The sequence below is a fragment of the Bactrocera latifrons genome, unplaced genomic scaffold, assembly GCF_001853355.1.
Source record: "Bactrocera latifrons isolate USDA-ARS-PBARC rearing strain unplaced genomic scaffold, ASM185335v1 scaffold_273, whole genome shotgun sequence".
NCBI lineage: Eukaryota > Metazoa > Arthropoda > Insecta > Diptera > Tephritidae > Bactrocera > Bactrocera latifrons.
In genome coordinates this window covers 314,229-335,076 of record NW_017536330.1, presented here as the reverse complement: position 1 = coordinate 335,076, position 20,848 = coordinate 314,229, and the positions used below count along the sequence as shown (strand labels likewise).

General features: G+C 37.5%; 1 protein-coding gene across 1 annotated transcript in view; it reads left to right on the top strand.

The window, feature by feature from the left end:
* The first annotated feature begins 16,694 nt into the window (after nucleotides 1-16,694).
* Nucleotides 16,695-20,848, top strand: part of LOC108969981 — a 4,866-nt gene continuing 712 nt past the window's right edge. The window contains exons 1-3 of the mRNA XM_018935037.1: nucleotides 16,695-16,979; nucleotides 17,034-17,205; nucleotides 20,578-20,825. Of these exons, the coding sequence (XP_018790582.1) occupies nucleotides 16,695-16,979; nucleotides 17,034-17,205; nucleotides 20,578-20,825 (705 nt within the window). The remainder of the gene's footprint in view (nucleotides 16,980-17,033; nucleotides 17,206-20,577; nucleotides 20,826-20,848) is intronic.

The window sequence follows — 20,848 nt, the reverse complement described above, 5'->3', positions numbered from 1 at the left end:
AGAAAGAAACCAACAGAACTCGCTGTTTTTGTGCCCATCGTCGTGCTTTCAGACAGCAAATTCTTCATTACATCGGCATTGGCAGTAGTAACGTCGATGCTCGCACCATCRAATGCTSCAATATAACGCATCAGGTTGGTCCTCGGAATTTTGTGTGCCGTCGCAGATTGTCGAACGCTGTTGTGATGTATTTTCACCGACTTGATCGCCTCGAAAATGTTGTCGAAATCAAAAATTTTCTCTTGTTTGGGATAGTACCGTAATGACTAAAAAAAATTTTTCTGCACGAAAAATCACTTATACACATCAAATATATGAAGTTAGCATGTCAAATGTAAAAAACTATGTGGCCCGACATTCCCCGTAATAAGTGCCCCGAGATTCCCCAAACGCTCATATTTGCAAAATGGYGGTGGATAATGAACACAATGTAAATTCGTGCAAAATTTCTTTTGTGTGTCGAAGGCTAAAGGCTCAACTAATATTATAAACATATTTACCTGGATGAATTTATTGGAAAATGTGAAAAAAATCAACTGTGCACAAAGTTGAAAAAAAAACTTTCGGAGAGTCGAATTTCCTTTTGTTGTCGCAGAGAGGTTATAACACGTGTTCACAGCTCGAGTGCTATATAAAAACTGAGCTTAGTATGAGACGAGCCGATGACAGTTGGTTGCAGCTGTCAACCTATACTAGGAAAAAAATATCGCATGGGATTCCCCATGTGCCCAACATTCCCCTACATATACATAGCCATATATATAGACGTGTGACGATTGGCCTGTAGATTTTTCACATCAAAAAACATGCAAAAAATTAAAAATGACGATGTATTTAGTTGTTTATAGTTTATTTTATTAATTTGAGAAAAGTGTGTTTGATATGGTGAAATAGCTTGTAGATATGTTCGAATTTTGGGAATTTTTGAACTTTGATAGTGAGTATCTCGCAAACTAAGCGTTTGTGGTATCTATAACCCCATATATTGTTTAACCTGGAGAACTTCCTCTTTCCAACGGTACCTTCAGATCGTCAAAGAAATTGGAATTGTGCCTAAAAGTATAATTAAAAAAGTGGAAAAAGAGTTATACATTGACAGTGCAGTGACCACAGAAAAGTGCTGTGCAATGGCGAGGTATATGTACATACATACATACACTAATGCTTATATACTATATACATACATACATATGCTTGAATACTAGAAAAACATTTACCCTCAAAAAAGGAAAAAAATAAGTGCAAACTAAAAGAGAAAACAAAAACGGCGCGAAATCAAGAAATAAACGACATAGCGGGCGCGAAACAGAATATAGACAGAATAACAGAATATAAATAAATAAACACAAAACATGGGCACGTATTAATAATTAATACTTAACTAACCTAACAAAGTAACAACAACATCTCCTCTTCTTCTTCTTTACTAGCGTAGGCACCGCTTACGCGATTATAGCCGAGTTAACAACAGATCGTCAGTCGCCTCTTCTTTTCGCTACGTGGCGCCAATTGGATATTCCAAGCGAAGTTAGGTCCTTCGCCACCTGGACTTGCCAACGGAGTGAATGTCTTCCTCTCCCTCTGCTTCCCCCGGCGGGTACTGCGTCGAATACTTTCAGAGCAAGAGTGTTTTTGTCCATCCGGACAGCATGACCTAGCCAGCATAGCCGCTGTCTTTTAATTCGCTGAACTATGTCAATGTCGTCATATATCTCATACAGCCCATCGTTCCTTCGAATGCGATATTCGCCGTGGCCAACGCGTAAAGGACCATAAATCTTTCGCAGGACTTTTTTCTCGAAAACTCGCAACGCCGACTCATCAGTTGTTGTCATCGTCCAAGCCTCTGCACCATATAGCAGGACGGGTATTATGAGTGACTTATAGAGTTTGGTTTTTGTTTGTCGAGAGAGGACTTTGCTTCTCAATTGCCTACTCAGTCCGAAGTAGCACCTGTTGACAAGAGTTATCCTGCGTTGGATTTCCAGGCTGACATTGTTGGTGATGTTTACAGTGGTTCCAAGATAGACTGTTTATTTGACGACAGGAGATACAGGGTCGCTGATGAAAGCCGCTACCACAAAAAAAAAAAAAAATTAAATAATTTTTTTTCTATTTAATGAATCTGGTTATTTTTATTTTTATTTTGCAGATTGACTTTTACATTTAACAAAAATGGATAACTGGGACACTGAAACAGGAATTTGGATTGTCCACCGCTATCACGCACTGGAGTCCGTAGTTTCGGTTCAAAGAAAGTATAGCCGCACGACCATAATGAGCCTTTTAAACAATTTTGCCGAGCATGGGACAGTCAACAGAAGACGTTACCATCGAAACCCTTCAGTTCGAWCGGAAGAAACAATCGCTGCTGTAGCTGCTGCCATACGAAACAATCCACGTGTTTCGACAAGAAGCTTATCTGCTGAAATAGGTGTAAGCAGACAGTCATTACAGTCAATTATGCACAAATATGTGGACTATTCCCATACAAAATTCAAAAGGCCAACAAACTGAACGCTGCAAACTTGCCGATTCGTTTGGAATTTTGCCAGAAGATGCTTCAAACGGTGAAAGAGGATGGAAACATGTTGAACTGTCTGTTGTCGTGTCATGTCATGTGAATATCTGAAGAGGCCCATTTCGATTTAAACGTCAACTTAAACTAACAAAATTGTATGGAGTGCTTCCAACCCACAGATACTCCATGAGACGGAATTGCATCCACTTCATGTTTAACGTGTGGTGTGCAGTTTCATCACGCTGCATTGTCCGGCCCTACTTGTTCGCAGAAAACGGTCACACCGTTACGGTTACTGGAGACCGTTACTTGAGCATGTTGAGAGAGTTTTCTATCCAGGATTACGCCGAATGAGAATTTCTTTCAAGTCGGTGTGGTTTCAGCAAGATGGTGCAGCTCCTCACATAGCCCAACCTGTTGAGACAAAATTGCGACGAAAATTTCCCAATAAGCTGATATCTAGAAACTCCACATTCCGTTGGCCACCCAGGTCGCCTGACCTTACTGCACCTGACTTTTTCTTGTAGGGTTATTGCAAACAGGAAGTTTACAAAGCAAAACCAACAAATTTGTATGAACTAAGGCAATCCATTCGAGAAACAATTGCAGCTATTCTTGTCTCAACTCTACAAGCAGTAATGAACAACTTTTTGGTAAGATGCCGCACATGCATCAACGAGCAGTGGGGGCATTTAAACTCCATTATTTTTAAAACTAATTAAGCTATATTTAATAAAATTGAATGAACTGTAACATGAATAAAAGAAAAATGAGTGCCATACACTGAAAAAAAACAATTTGAGTTTCTTAATGTAGCATAATTCATTAGCCACCCTGTATCTCGTCTTGCCCTCGTTAACTACCAGACCCATTTGCTTTGCTTCGTTTACCAATCTGGAGAAAGTAAACCTAAGGGTACGGGTGTTGAGGCCGATGATATCAATATCAAACGGCTCAGAGCCGTCTTTCCCGATTCTGACGCAGCTTTTAGTGTCGTTCAACGTCAGTTTTCACAGTCGTATTAGTTTTGCGGGGATACCAAATTCAGATATCGCGGCATAAAAGCAGCTCCTTTTCGTGYTGTCGATAGCAGCTTTGAAATCGACGAAGAGGGGGTGTGTCTATTATCCTTTCACGGGTATTTTCCAAGATTTGGCGCATGGTGAATATATGGTCGCTTGTCGATTTTCCAAGTTTAAGGCCGCAGTGATAAGGTCCAATAAGTTTGTTGATGGTGGGTTTTAATCGTTTACACAATACACTCGACAGAACCTTATACGCGATGTTTAGGCGACTTACCTCACGGTAGATTTCGCAGAGTGTGTCGTCTCCCTATTTGTGAATTCCGACAGCATTTTTCAAAGAAGCTGATGCATGCTCTTTATTGGCTCTTCGCCGTCGTGTTTGAATGCTCGGCCGGCAATCCATCGGCCCCCGTCGCTTTGTTATTCTTCAGGCGGGTAATTGCTATTCGTTCTTCTTCATGGTCGGCCAATGAAACGCCTGCTCCGGGTTCGTCATCTCCTGACGTTGAACGTTCACTGCCATTCAGCAGGCTATCGAAGTGTTCCCTCCATAATTTAAGTATGTTCTGGACATCGGTGACTAGATCACTTTTGGGAGTGCTATAAGAGTATGCTCCGGTGTTAATACCTCCTGTAAGCCGCCACATTGTTTTCGTACAAATTTCGAGCATTACCCTTATCGACCAACTTGTCAAGCTCTTCAAACTCACGCGTTTCAATCTCTTTCTTTTTCTGTCTGCAAATGCGTCTCGATTTCCATTTCAACTCTCGGTATCTACCCCATTACGCACGCTGCGACAGTACACTCCTCGTCGTACCAGCTGTTCTTTATCATTTTCCGAAAACCAATGGTTTCAGTGGCAGCTGTACGTAAGGAGTTTAAAATGTCGTCCCACAGTTTCCTTATACCGTGTTGTAGACGAGTGCTCTCAGAGAGCAGGATTGCAAGCAGTGTAGAAAATCGTTCGGCTGTCTGTTGTGATTGCAGCTTTTCGACGTCGAACCTTCCTTGTGTTTCTTGATGTACGTTTTTAGCTGTACAGAGGCGGGTGCGAATCTATCTATCTATCCGTGTCGATGTTAGGACCTTGGAACGTACGCACGTCTTGAACACTGGAAACGGGTCTTCCGTCTATCACATCATGATCGATCTGGTTGGTGGCTTTTCGATCCAGGGACAGCCTGGTAGCTTGATGTGTTTTCTTGTGCTGGAATCTAGTTCCACAGGTAACCATATTTCGGGCCCCGGCGAAGTCGATCAGCCTCTACCCATTTGGGAATGTTCGTCGTCGAGGCTGAATTTAGCGACCCTAGTGCCAAAGATACCTTCTTTGCCCACCCTGGCGTTAAAATGACTAAGCACCATTTTGACATTGTGGAGGGGGTAGCTCTCATATGTGCTGATATTTTCATTTCGAAAGTGCCAACAAAACAATTCAAATGAACAGTGGGAAAGTAATTTATAGACTATTTGTTAATATTACAACACTATAATGTATAAAAGAAAGTAATTAAAGCGAAAAGCGATGCCGTGTTCATTTTATTAATTCTAATAGGTTTCATCACGGATACTAGTAAGTAACATACAACAATTTCGCGGAATTTGTATGATAAAGAAAGATTTAAAGAACAAATTCATGCCGATAAGCGTTTATCCCTAGCACTTCTTTAAGTTTTTGAGACTACTTGTATATACAATTTGTTCTACTGAGTAATGCTATTGTTGGGTACTTAACATATGGAATTCTATTTAAAAAGTTGTAAAGAAGCTACAAGCTCGGGAAAACATCTTCAGATGTATGATGCTATTTGGGAAATACTTTAACTATTTTATTTCAATAGACCTACACAATAACAATGTCGAGACATCACTACCGACTTTGCTCAGTCAATAATTTTATCAAACCATATTCAGTCGTAAACACAACAAAACCACAAACGACACTACGTATAACCACACTGAATACCCCACCAATTATTTTATGAGCAATGTTGCAGTAACCTTTCAAATCCATATAGAGTGAATCATTTATATAAACACCCATATATAATTTATACTTTATTATACTAAAATTGAATTATTCATCAAAAATTTCGTGAAAATCGGCCCAGACGTTGGAAATTGGAGGTGACGGTGAAAGGGAAATTAGATCTTGAGATGTAGATTCCCTTGAAATATTATAAATTTAAGTGCCTTTCACACTGTATTGTAATATCGGCGCACTTTGTCTAATTTTTTAAACATTGGTATTCTCACTCCATACATATGTACGTATGTATGATAATAAGGGATTTTACTTACTGACAGGGAATAATGTGGCTATTTAAAAATGTAATAATTTCAATAGCGCCTTTGCTTTCCTACAGATGTACTACTTCCCGAGATCGTTCTGTGACATTTCGTGAATATATAATTTCTTATACAACTCGTTCAATTTCAGTGATAGGCACTAGGGGCTTTTTAAATATAAAAAACCATATACCAAAAATGTAAAAGTGCTGTGCAGTGGCTAAATAGATACATTCACTTAAGATACAAACATTCTTTTAAGTGCAGTGCGAAATATATTATGTGTAACTATACATACCTACGTACAAAAGTTTAAGTTCCAAAAACAAAACAAAAAACACTTAAATAAAACATTAGGCGCGAATATCAACGAAACCAGCAAAATAACGTAGAATACTAAAAAACGGGCGAAAGAATTCAATCTCACCAAAAAAACAGCAAACAACAGCAGCCATTCCAGATCACACCAAATCAGTATAGCAAAGGTCTCGGAGAGAAAGCTACAAAACGTACTTACGAAGAAATATTGTCACAAACCCCTTGACGGAAGGTATGGGTTCAACATTTTTACATTTACTGTTACGGTAGAGAAACTGGTGTAATATTAAATTTAATTTAAAACAGTTTGATACAATAATATAGGATATATATTAAAAATATCATACCTCCTTTTTCCCGGACACAAATTTCTGAGATAGATGTATAGAAATTCTGAGGTTTGACAATAGGAGCGATAAGGGGAGCTTGTTAGCAAGACTTCCGTTATCTGCCCAGCTGTGGTACCTTCCCATCTTCTATACTCAATAGTGGAGCTCTTTTTTTACAAAGGCTTTTTTTCTCTCTGAAAATTCTCCAGATTTTTTGATAGCTGACTCCATGCGGTTTCTTACTAGGCTTTCCTAAATTGTAGCAATCCTGTCGATCATGTACAGAGGTCCAAAAGATGAAGAGGCTTTTTTGGTTTTGGGACTACGACCATACGCTGTACCTTCCGTGGGTCGGGAAACATCCTTTTCATTATATACGAATTGTACATTTCGACAAAAAAACTGGTACTTTTTTAGGGTGCCATTTGCGGTATCATCAATTCCAGACACTAAGTGTGCAGATTTTTTTCGCAGTCTAAATTATTGAATCTTCTGTAACTAATTAGGGTGACTCTGTAGTTTCAACTCCCTTGGCATAGGAGGAAGGAGGTACCAAACCCTTTAGTCAAAGCTTGGCTGTTGAGCATGGAGAGGGGGAAATACTACTGAACGGAGAAGAAAAGCAACTATTGGTTGAAGCTTTCTTTACGACATCTCGGAGGTTATTCATTGTGAGAACTAACTATCTATGCAGAATTTAGTCCACACAACCCATTAAGGTCCACCCTATTGTTCACAACACAACGGGAAAACCACGCCACTTCTAGAAACACAAGAAGCTGAAACAACACGAATGCAGTAAAAACACGCCACGCAAGCAACACAACGAGATAACCACGGAGACGGAGAAATCAGACAAGCAGACGAAACAACAACAAGCATGCTTACGCAGTGGTAAAACCACGCCACTGCCAGCAACACACGCCATCCCAAAGCAACATGTTGCTAATGTGTTAGCACGCAGCACAGGCTTGGTGGRGAGTTAGATGGCCGATGATCAGGCAGTCAGCACGGGACTGTGACAGCGTATACACGTTCAGCATCAGACTACGCAGTGAGTTTGTCCTCTAGCTAGTCTTGGTACTCTGACTTGTAAACGCCATCTGTTAAGAGTGAACTTGGTAGTGAGTTTATCCTCTGACCAACTCAACCTTTAACATCGCTATCGCTGACCCAGTCTTCCGTGATCCGGTATCTTTACCCGGCAAAGGTGGTCGAACAGGACATCACCAGAGTAGCACGCGAGTGTAACGTGGACAGCGTCATTGAAGCCTACACGAGCGCCGGCGGAAGTAGACAGGCGTAGTCGTCGTAGCACGCGAGCGTCAACGTATACGCCAGGATATAGCCGGGCGCAGTCGCCGTAGCGGAGGAGCGTCCACACTGCCAGGACACCGTCATTGAAAACCTACACGAGCCCTGGCAGAAATAGCCGACCGTGGTCGTCGTAGCAGGGGAGCGCCAACGCACGTCGCAGGATATCGTCAGCGAAGCCCACGCAAGCGCCGGTATAAGTAGCTGAGCGTGATTGTCGTGGTACAGAACAGCAAGTCGTCTAGCACCCAGGAGCACAGCAGAGCGGGAAACGGTATTGTCCTWACGGACCACACGGAACCGTTACCCTGACAGCACTCTCCTCGGGCGACGACAGTAAAACGTAGGAGACAATTTTGTAACGTTAAAAATATAAAATATATAAGTTATATAAAATAAAGTACGATTCGCAGAAGAGTCCCAATGTTTACAAATTCATTGTAACGAACCCTGGACACGGCGAGTATACCTCAGCAAATTATACTTGTAAGAAGCAGGGGCAGCAAAAAGCTTCGTTACCCATATACAACTTTTTGTTTTGATGAGCTTTATTAGAAGTATGGAGTGGTTCAATAGAGAGGGGACTTTAGGGATAAGGGCATAGGCGTGTCGTAGAACAACTACTCTACCTAACCTAACCTATAGCTTCTACAGCTCTTGGATAAAATCTTTGATTTCATTGACTGATGCGCTGGGACGAGCATAGCAGTTTGTAAAATATAGTGTATGTTCGACCATGTGAAACCGTTTAGAGCTTTTCTGGATCTTAATGTGAAAGGTTGTTCCTTGCTGGACCATACTGTCAATGATCTCATATCAATCAATGCCTGTAAATGTGATATTCATGAATGATTATTATTCGAAACATGCAGCTTGTGCTGGAATTGAGCAAGAGTGGTATTCCAATCCACGGAGTGGATACCAGAAACTGGAGAAGAGCTTACCTCGCAGATGTCAGGCTGTCTTGGCAAATCGGGACTAGTATGTGCAGCCAATATCGGTGAACCTTGCTCAAAAAAAATCAAGCGAAAATATGCTGATTTAATTTAGTGTTTGTTCTTTATTTTTATATAATATCTCATAAATATTAGTTTGTAAAAAAAGCCTTGCGGTATTTTTATTGAATTTTCAATTGTTCATAAAATTTTTTTGATGACTCATGCCCAGCCCAGCTCTTGACCGATGCTGCGGCTGCTACGATGCCGGTCTCTTTCGACCAATTCAGCGATTTTATCGCAATTGTCGACGACAGGCCTTCCGCATCTTCGACCACCTCTACACCAGAACGAAAATGATGAAGCCATCGTTGTGCGGTGGAAATGGAAATGTATCGGGTCCATAAACTGCACAAATGTTATTGGCGGCTTGAGATGCATTCTTGCCTTTGTCGTAGTAGTACTGTAAAATATGCCGTATTTTCTCTTTAGTTTGCTCCATGTTTACGACGCTATAACTCTACAACGACTTAAAAGAAACAACACTCAATCAAACACGTGTTAGTAAAATTAGCTTTCAAAAAGGTATAGCATGACCCGATGCGACGAATAAAACTATAACTACGCGCTCTCAGCGCCAACTAGCGAAAATACCGCAAGACTTTTTTGACAAACTAATATAAGACATTTTAACATAAAAAGTTTGTTAGAATGTATGCCCTTATATCTGCATATCTATACTAATATATGAGGAGGAAAGATTTGTTTGTTTGCATTTAAAAGGCTCTGAAACTACTTCACCGATTTGAAAAATTCTTTCACTGTTGAGAAGCAACTCTATCTGTGAGGAACATAAGCTATATTAAATTTCCCAAAAAATAAGCATGAGTTCTAAATCTCCAAATGTAACCAAAGGTGTAAAAAATTATCAGAAAACTTTCTTAAATCGCGTGCGCTGCGAAAACTAAATAATATACTACACATTTGCAGAACATATAATTATCTTAAAAAAATGTCGCAACAGCATATGTCCAACTATTATAGTTTTGCAACAATCAGTGTTTTATCATTTTAAAATATATATATAAATGCACCGCTATAAAGCTTTTTTATTTATAGTTTGGAATTAACTCTTATCAAAATAAATTTATTGTTTGTTATGCAAGTGTATTTTCATACCATTATATAACTTTTTGAACCGTTCAATTGGATATTCCATTCGAAAGATATCACAAGTTTGAAATTGTTAGTAATTTGAAAAATGTCTTATGGTCGCTGCTCAAGTTGCTTGGTTAGGCGGCACCATAACGAGGCAACTCGACGGGCTTTATAGCATACTAACTGTCAAATCGACTGCTATTGCGGTTGGGAAATTCTCGGGCATTTGATAGCAGGTTCGAGCTCTAGAAGCGTTTAAAAATTTAAAAAACATGAAAAAAGTGTAGGTTATTATTAATTATTCGAAGTATTGCATTTTTAATATTTGGACACAGCTTCTTTATATACATTTCGGTGTTCAATTTAATACGAATGCGAAACGGAGCGGGCTACTATTATGGTATACAGGTATGTATATCTGCACATATGTGGGATCGTCCATTAAACAAAACGCTCTTGTTAATTTAATTAACTATTTTATTATTTCAAAGTTTATAAATTTCTGATTAGTTAGAATAAGCTTACTGATGTTATATACACACATTTTTGTAAAGCTTTTGATAAATTAAATCATTGAATTCTTTGTATAAACATGACTTGGTTTTCAACCTACATTTCTAAAACGGGTTGCTTCTTATCTTAGTAATAGAATCCAAAAAGTCATATTTAACGATACTTTTTCTGACATAATCTATGTTTCTTCAGAGGTTCCTCAAGGTAGAAATCTTGGTCCAATTCTGTTCTTGTTATTTGTTAATGTTATTATTTATTTAAGAATTTTATTATACGCTGACGATGTAAAACTTTTTAAAGTATATTGAAGTATATCTTCAAATAGCGAAAGATGTCAGTTGCTAACCGACTTAAACAACCGAATTTCATGCCATTGAACCTTAAAGAATGTAAAACGAAGTGATTTAACCATAACTTTAGGTTGGAGAAAGTATGCAGTTTTGTTGATCTGGGAGTAACTATGGACCACAAACACAATTTTAATCTTCACGCATATTCCATGTTTTTTAAAGCTAAACTTGCTCTTAGTTTTGTTAATCGTTGGTCTAAAGAATTTAGAGATCCGCTGCCCATAAAAATCCTTTTTACGTCTTTGGTGAGGCCTATATTAGAATATGCTTCTGTGGTTCGGAACCATAACTAGGGTTCAAGTCCATTCGGATAATTTAGAGTACGTTTAAAAACAATTTTTACTTTTTGCTTTAAATCATTTGCATTGGAATTCCAGTTTAAATCTTCCCCCTTATACTAACCGTTTAAAACTTATAAATCTCCCTAAAAAGTGTGAACTTTCTCCGCATCTAAAACATCTCATTTCTTCACAATTTAAATTTGACGTAACCTTGTTTGACGAGGATGGCTTGAACGAATTCGCAAATTGGGATGAAGGTTTTCCAGTGTTGATTCGCTCGTAAATTTTGATTTCATACAGTTTGAACTTATTGGCCTTGGAATCTGGTATACCATTGATGAAGTACTCTAAAGGCTGTGGTCATCTAAGTATAGACTTACCGATTTCCAACAGACAATATAAGTATGCACGCAAATCTTCACTCTGATGTTTACGCCAATTCCTCAATGTCCGATGTACATCGATTGAAGAAACGATGGCACCAAACTCGCCCTTCGATGCGGATTTCAGCGAACTCCATCTCCAAATTCCWTTTTGACTACGAATGTACATCTTTGTAGCATCCCTTAAAAACTGCTTGGCATAGATATATTTCTGCAACTCACTCCATTGCACTACTTCCCCATTATCTTCAAAGTCTTGTAGTCATTGTTCGAAGTTAGGCTGCCCTGAACCGATAAATGGAGTCATCTATTCTTCCACGAATGGTGTATTCAAGCCACGCCAGCTACCGCACAGTGGGAGAAATGGTCAATCTAGCRGCGCTTTAGCGAAATTTTTAAATTCAGAATTCTCCAAATTTTGTTTGTTTTATTGAAAATTTATTTCCGAACGGGGTCTTTTCTGTTTTCGTTTTTGTTTTGTTCCAAATATTCGCATATCTGTGAGCTTTAGAATTTAACACATGTTTTTGCAAGTGCAATAATTACTATTTACCTATTTATTTTTAAGTGCAATTTTTGTTGAACTGAAAAAATTAAATATAAAATGTTGTAATAAGATTTGYGACTTAATTATTATTATTTGGTATGTCTTAAATAAAAAAAAATTCATTGTGGTCTGATAATCTTGTTTTAAATCTTTATAATGGAAAATGAAATTGTCCTATATCAAAATGTTTTTATATGTGTAATCCAATGTTCCGTAGAAWATAAGTGTGGTGGATTCAATGTTATTCGATTCAATGTTTGTATAATTTGTTAAAATATGTTGTGGTCTACGTCTTGTCCAAAAATTGGCTGCCAGTATTTGAAAGTGACTTTTTTCCTTTTTTAGATACTATGGCAGAGTCTAAAGAATGTCATAGGGTTATGTCAGTGTTCGAAGAGCGAAATAAGAAATGGTTGGATGAAAAAAAAACTTTTCTAAGCCAACTGTTCATCACCGTATACAAAAACCTTTTTCAGAGTGTACAAGGAAAACTCCAAAAAATTGTATCAGCTGTTTATGGTAGCGGCAAGCGTAAGTCTTTACAAAGCTGGAAAAAGAAATGCTTCACAGGTTGTTTCACAATTGTTTGAAGAAAGTTCGACTGCTTCGAAAATGCTTAAGTCTGTAAGCTCTGAACAAAAAAAAAAAACAGTTCCATATACACCTGAGGAACCTTTATCTCTTTATATAGATGGCGGATACTCAAAAAGATCGTAAAAAATAACGCAATATGGTGCCAAAGAATGAAACTGCAATATTTATCCAAGTTACGATATTTTACTTAAGCTAAAACAGAGTGTTACCCCAGTGGCATACACGTAACTGAACTTTCAGCGGAAGTTGCCCTGCAAAGTCTTATAGATCATACTGTTGCACGTATAGTAAAAGGATAGGACAGCATAAAAGCAATATCTAAATGGGGCTGTGACGGCAGCAATGGTCACTCCACTTACCGTCAACGTTTTAGTGCTTCTGATTGTGAAATAACTGATGAGTATTTATTTTCTGTATGTATTGTGCCTTTACAAATTAAAAAAGGAGACGCTGTTCTATGGCAAAATAACAGGCCTTCTTCAACTTGGTTCTGCAGACCCATTAAAATAATTTTTGAAAAAGAGTCAGCGGAGTTTAGTTAAGGTTGAGATAGATAATATTAAAAGGAAAATTGTAAGCATTGTTCCGACAAAGTTGAGTTTTTTCGAAGTAGTACATGAATTCCATTTAACAATGATTGATGGGAAAGTTTTTAACACTTTAGTGGGCTCATCATCGCAGGCCTGTGGAATTTGTGGAGCAACACCAAAATTCATGAATAATCTAAATAATGTTCAATTGAGACAACCACAGGAGCACTTGTATGAGTACGGATTGTCAACACTCCATGCTTGGATACGGTGCTTTGAGTGTATAATTCATATCGCCTATAGAATACCAATACAAAATTGCCAAATTCGTGGAGAACATAAAGAAATCGCTCAGCAAACCAAAAGAAAGATTCAACCTGAGCTAAACGAAAAAATGGGTATATTGATGGACATTCCCACGAAAGGATCAGGCAATACAAACACTGGGAATACTGCAAGAATATTTTTCCAGCATCTAATTTTAGCCTCTACAGTAACTGGAGTAAAAGTAGAACTTATAAAAAGATTTGGTATAATTTTGCGTACTATGGCATGTGAGTATGCAGTTAACATAGAGGCTTTTCGCATATATGCTTGGAATACAGCAGAATTATTTGTTTCTGAATATCCTTGATTTTATATGCCTCCATCTGTACATAAAATATTTATACACGGAGCAGATATTAATGAAAACCAAACCAAACACAAAGGAATGATGTCAGAAGAGGCACTTGAGGCAACAAATGAAGATTTCATCAGTTATAGACTGAACCATATGCGAAAAAACTCAAGGTTGAATACAATGGAAGACTTAATACACACTATTTTAGTTTCTTCAGATCCTATTATTACATCTAAGTTTAAAATCTCCTCCAAGTACTCCAAAAATCACATTGAAATAGATGATGCGGTCAAAAACCTTCTTTTACATATAAATGATCTACCTGACGGCAGTAATTCTGAGAGCTCCGACTCTGAATAGTTTTTTTTTCTAATAAAACATAAAAACATATAAATAAATAATTAACACATATTTTTAGAATAAAGTAATGCATTTTTTTATTGTATTTAAGAAAGCGTAGCTAGATTGACCATATCTCCCACTGTGTACCGTCGGCCTCATCAACGCTTGCATTCAGACGGAAGTGTTCCAGCAGTACGGCTTTTCGTCCGCTAGCTACTAACGCCAACCTTTCCAAATTCTTCATAAGTCCGTCCAGTGTCAATGCTAAAATCTGTTCATGGTCAAATATCTTACAAATTTAATCTCAATATAAATTACAATTATTGTAATGCAAAAAAAAAGTTACAAAATTTTATTTTTGTATATGGTGAGTTACCAACCTTTTTTGATAGCTTCGAATCGCGATATAAAACAACGACGATGTACATTTACCAAATTATTTATTAATATAAATATATATAATACAACGAATAGAAAGTTACGTGGCTGGTAGTTTACCAGGTGATATGCATTGCGTCTGCAGGTAGCGAATATAAAAAGCGAACTAATAACTATGATGCTAGGCTTAGGCAAAGCTAAGCTTAATTGTTCTCACATGTATATATGTATAAACATATTAAAGGATTAAGGGAAATGAGGAATTAGAATACCGAGTAATGCTGTGGTAGATATGCACAATAGAGTGACCAGCTAACAATTAATATTAAATCTCAACACAGTGGGTTGAATATATGTGTGTGTATAAATTTAGTTAACTTAAGTATACATAATAACTTAAGATTAAATCTACTCATTATTGGAAGTTCTGTCGTGAAAGGAGCTGCTCCGAACAGCATACGTTTATTAAATACTGTTGGATCACCAATTGCAAACCACTGCATACTTCCACCAAATGTTCTTATATATTTTTTGCTATTTCTACTTCTTAATATTCAAGGTTAAGCATTAGAAGTCATTTACCTCAATGCAGTTAATAATTGTATTTGTGTTTGCATTGTATTTGCTTGCGTTTGCTCTGTACACTTTGATAACGCTATTTTTCGCTCACGCAATTACACGTATATATGTTTTTTTATGCACATTAGTTACCACCTTATAGTATCGTTACTCGGCTATAAAAAAGTTTTATAGCCCTACATTCGGAGTTTGGTGGTCAGTATTAGACTGCATCGTTGGACATTATCGTCATTGGATTTTTACCATTATACATCATTCCCATTAGACAAATCAGCATCACTCGCACACAGAACAACACATCTACTTGTCGCCGCTACGTTTCGCTGGTACCACTTCCTCCAGGTGATATTCGCATATTTGTTGCATCGCATATATACAATATTAATCTCGTTGATGCTGTTTTGCAATAAATTAACTAATCATTTCTTACCTAACTACTCACTAGAAGGATAATTATAATTATTTGAAATAATTTTGAAGTCAATATAAAGCACATATGTAGATAAAATCCCATTCAACAATGTCTTTGAACGAACTAAAACAACAACGTACCAACCCCAAGAAAGGTTTAAAGTTTCTTTTAGTGGCGGAATACAAATGTCGTTTCGGCATCCTGGAGTCATACTTCAAGCATATTCTCTCAATTCAAACTGACATCGAAAGACTGGATGGTGAGGTTGGAGGACGAGCCTGGAAGAACTTCACAAAACAACTAAAGTGGTTACCCAATCGCAACTGGCAGAAGATAACAACGTTTCATTTTCGGATACAACTTGCATGGTACAATGAAGTTCAAGACTTCCACCACTTAAGCTTCCTACGTTTGATGGCAAGTATTCGAATTATCCACCCTTAATTACCTCGTTCAAACAAATAATTGATCACGAGTTCATTTTAACAAATATTGAAAAATTCAACCATTTACGAAATTTTATCCAAAGTCAAGCCTTGGAAACTGTAAGTGCGTTTCAGGTTACAAATGAAACTTACCCAAAGGCGTTAGAACGATTGAAGGTACGTTAATACAACAAAACACTAATTTTCTTGGAAGGAATAAATATTATTTATATCTGATTTACCTGCAGTTATAAAACCAAATGGCATTCAGTCAAAAAGTTTGATAAAGCTTCTGCTATTTATGGTCCCTTGACATCACTGGGTAGTGACAGGCAAATTTCTCAAGCTATGCTAATTTATCTAATATTTTGGAAGTCTGATGAACATAGCAACAAAAATTGGAAGGAATCGCTAGATTTTAGAACGCTGCCGTCATAGGAAGATTGCATTGCATTTCAAAACACATTGCTTATCCACCAGATCCGGAAATCAACATTTCAACATGGAATATTCCAAACAATATAGTACTCGCTGATGATGAATTTCATATACTCAAGAAAATCGGCATGTTGCTGGATATAGAAACGTTCTTCAGTCTTCTATCTGTAGGTCAATCCGTCTAATTTACCCATCCTGCAAAAAACGCTCGATCTAAACCATCTTCTTTGTTTTTAGCCTTTGAATCTTTAGATGCCAAATGGGAAAAGTTTGTGGAAATTGGAAGAAGTTACTACCATCCCAGAGCCTTAGACTCGTGATTAACAGATTTGCGATCATTTATACAATGCAACCGTATAAAGAAGACCTTGCGGCAGAAAAGTTGCCAAACACCTTTCAAGGATGATGGGATGTGTTTGGGCGAGTCATACACTACGGCATTGCGACGATTCAATGCACAAGAACGTCGATTAGCCAAATCACCACAATTGACACCACAGTACGTTGAATTTATGAACGACTACGAGAGCCTGGATCATATGAGCGTTGTAGAGAATCCGAATCCGAGCGAACCGCATTATTTTATACCACATCATTGCGTTCTTAAACCAACAAGTCCAACAACAAATCTTCGAGTCGTATTTGACGCCTCCTGTCGAACTACATCCCAAAAATCACTAAACGATATTCACATGGTTAGTCCTACAATCCAATGCGAACTTTTTATTCGTATTTTTCGTTTCCGATAGGTTTATACTCACTGCGACATAGTCGAGATGTACCGGCAAGTATTAATGCACGAAGATGATCGACTGTTCCAGTACATTCTATGGAGGAGTTCACCGACTGAAGACATTCGCACATACCAACTAAATACTGTAATGTATGGATTGGCTGCTGCACCATATCTTGCTACACGGAGTTTGTTGTATTAGCTGAACAGTATTCAGAACAATTCCCCATTGGCGCAAAGATCATGAAGTCATCATTTTACGTAGACGATTTACCGTGTGGTGCTGACAATCTAACCGAACTTTCACAGATAAAGCAAGTAGTAACATAACTGTTAAAATTAGGAATGTTTAAATTATCACAGATTCAGAGAAGACGACTCTTTAAATGATCTAAACGTAGATTCATCTATCACTAATGCACTCTGACTCTTGGAACCGAAAATTAGACCAACAATTTCTCATACATCTTTAATATTTTTCTTTGGATAGACTCACAATTAGTGTTACATTGGCTGAAGATGCATTCTGCAACACTTTTGCCCTTTGTTGGCAATCGAATTTCGGAAATCCACTTAACCAAAGGTGCCGATTGGAGACAAGTACCAACTCATAGTAACCTGGCGGCTGTTGCGTCTATAGGATGTACCGTAATGGAACTTGATGGTTTAATATGGTAAACCGGTAAAACTCGTGCATTTTACGAACTTCTTAACTTTAATGTTCTAATGTTTAATTATAGATACTATAATCCATATAGTACATTTCTACCCTTCAAGCGCCCAAATTTTTTCTCTATTAATATCCATTAATTTTTATATCAAAATAAAGTTCAATTTCTGCCGAATAATAAAGTTTTTAGCAGAACGAGGTCTTGCGTTTAGGAGTAGTGACGAAATTGTTGGTTCACTTCACAATGGAAATGGATGTGGATTTAGGCTTGTTACAATTAATAGCCCAATTTGACGCTTTTAGGGATCAACATATTCAAAGTCGTGCTAATAAAGCAAAGGGACATACGTCATATTTCTCAAAAACAACTTGTGAGGAATTTATTCATCTAACTGCATCAAGCATACTAGATAAAATTATTTGCGAGATGGAAATACTACTCAGTTTCATTGGATTCTACTCCAGATAAATCACATATAGACCAACTGACTCTGATAGTATGCTATTTTCTGCCATCTGAACCAGTGGAAATCTTTGTTAAGTTCTTGGACATGAAGGGTCATACTGCTGAACAACTCGGTCAAAGTTTGCTAGATTTCTTGAGTAAGGGTGGCAGTAATATCAAAGATTGTCCTGGGAAAAGCTACGATAATGCCAAGAAAAAGAGTGGGAAATACATCGGCTTACAAGCCCGAATGAAGAAAATAAATAAGTATGCAAAATACATTCTCTGTTTTGCCCATTCATTAATTTTGGTTGCTAAGAGCGCTGCAGACTGCTCCACAGATTCATTGCTTTTCTTCGATTTCATTGAAACCCTCTATACAGCAAGAAACAGGAGCCTCTGGAACAACAATATTATAAAATTTTATTAAATAATTCTTTAGAATCGTGTTTACCAAGCTTAGAAATTGCTTTGGGAATTTACTTATAACCACTAACTGTACTGGCGAACCTTCTTTTTCGACATTAAAACATATTAAACATGAATTAAGGAACACGATGGATAGAGCATGACTTCCTTAAAAAAAGTCGATATTGAAAGTATTATCTCTAAATTTGCCCATAATAAATCCAGAAAAGTTTATTTGTAACAATTTTGTTTTATTTAATACCCTAAACTTGAGAACCTATAGCAAATCAAGGATCCCTCTACATTCTTTGCTATAGGCCCCTCGTTAGCTTAATCCTACACTGGATGTATGTGTAATATTCGAAATTTTACGAGAGACAGCCATATCTTTCAAAAACTCCGTCATCTATAGCACAAACCACCCTAGTAATTGTGCAATATATATGAAATATATTGCCCACTGAGATCTAACGACAGTTGAAGGGCGGAAATCATTCCAGGCAGCTCAAGAAACGGGGTGTGAGGTTGTATCGACCGGAACACCTACTTACATATCAACTTATACCAACAAAATACCATAGGAAATAGACTAGTTTATAACCAGGAAGATATCTCGAATTTCATCCAAATCGAAGGCGAGTTAGATCTACGCTCTGATCACTCCCCATTGTATTTAACACTTAGTGAAACAGTTATTGAAAGAGATCTTGAAGCTATACAGCAAAAATACGGACTGGACTTCGTTCAAGCAAATTCATACTTCAGACTAAAATTAGTTGTCAGAAAACCACAACAATTAAACAACTAGAGTTAAAAGTTGACATATTTACGAAAGAAATACAACAAGCAGCTATCGAATAATACTTCGGAGATAAGGCAGAAAATTACCGTAAATAAAAGAAAGCCATGCGGAAATGGCAACAAACACTCTCACCCCTTGATAAAACCAACCTTAATAAGGCAACTGCTAAATTATATCGAGAAAGTCGTCCAACAAACCACGTTGCACCATTAAAAATTGCTTCCAATACATGAGTTAGAAGTGGTTGTGTTAAGAGCTGAAACCTTTCGTCCAAACGAGTACAGTGAAATCGAGACCCTCGGTAGTATTCAACAGGAACCCAGCAATAAACATTTGGAAACTTAAAAGTGAAATTAAAAAGCTAATGTTAAGAAAGCATTAATTACAGCTGAAGTGTTAACGCAGTTACCATACAAATGTTAACTGAAGTTCATCTATCTTTTTAATACAGCAATCTATATGACACATTTTCCTAGCCTTTGGCAAGTTACCTACTTCCAATTTTCCTACTTCCACAAATGTAAAAACTTTTTGAAAAATTAGTTTATCTAAGATTAAAACCTATAATCCCCTGGCATGAGTATTCTGCCTTTTTTTATAAATGAATTATGAAATTAATCCTCTAAAAAAAAAAAAAGAAAAAAAGAAATTGAACTAGGAGTTCCTCAGGGAAGTATCATCTTAGGTCCACTTTTATATGGTGGGGAATGTTGGGCACATGGGGAATCCCGGGCCAGCGCGATATTTTTTTCCCTAGGATAGGTTGACAGCTGCAACCAACTGTCATCGGCTCGTCTCATACTAAGCTCATTTTCTATATAGCACTCGAGCTGTGAACACGTGTTATAACCTCTCTGCGACAACAAAAAGAAATTCGACACTGCGAAAGTTTTTTTTTCAACTCTGTGTACAGTTGATTTTTTTCACATTTTCCAATAAATTCATCCAGGTAAATATGTTTATAATATTAGTTGAACCTTTACCCTTCGACACACAAAAGAAATTTTGCACGAATTTACATTGTGTTCATTATCCACCRCCATTTTGCAAATATGAGCGTTTGGGGAATCTCGGGGCACTTATTACGGGGAATGTCGGGCCACATAGTTTTTTACATTTGACATGCTAATTTCATATATTTGACGTGTATAAGTGATTTTTCGTGCAGAATTTCAACAACCCAATAGTTTTTCAACTATTCCTGATAGTTTCGTGCTCCGAAAAATATTTTTTAGTCATTATGCCGCGGTACTATCCCAAACAAGAGAAAATAGTTGATTTCGACAACATTTTGGAGGCGATCAAGTCGGTGAAAATACATCACAATAGCGTTCGACAATCTGCGGCAGCACACAAAATTCCGAGGACCAACCTAATGCGTTATATTGCAGCATTTGATGGTGCGAGCATCGACGTTACTGCTGCCAATGCCGATGTAATGAAGAATTTGCTGTCTGAAAGCACGACGATGGGCACAAAAACAGTGAGTTCTGCTGGTTTCTTTCT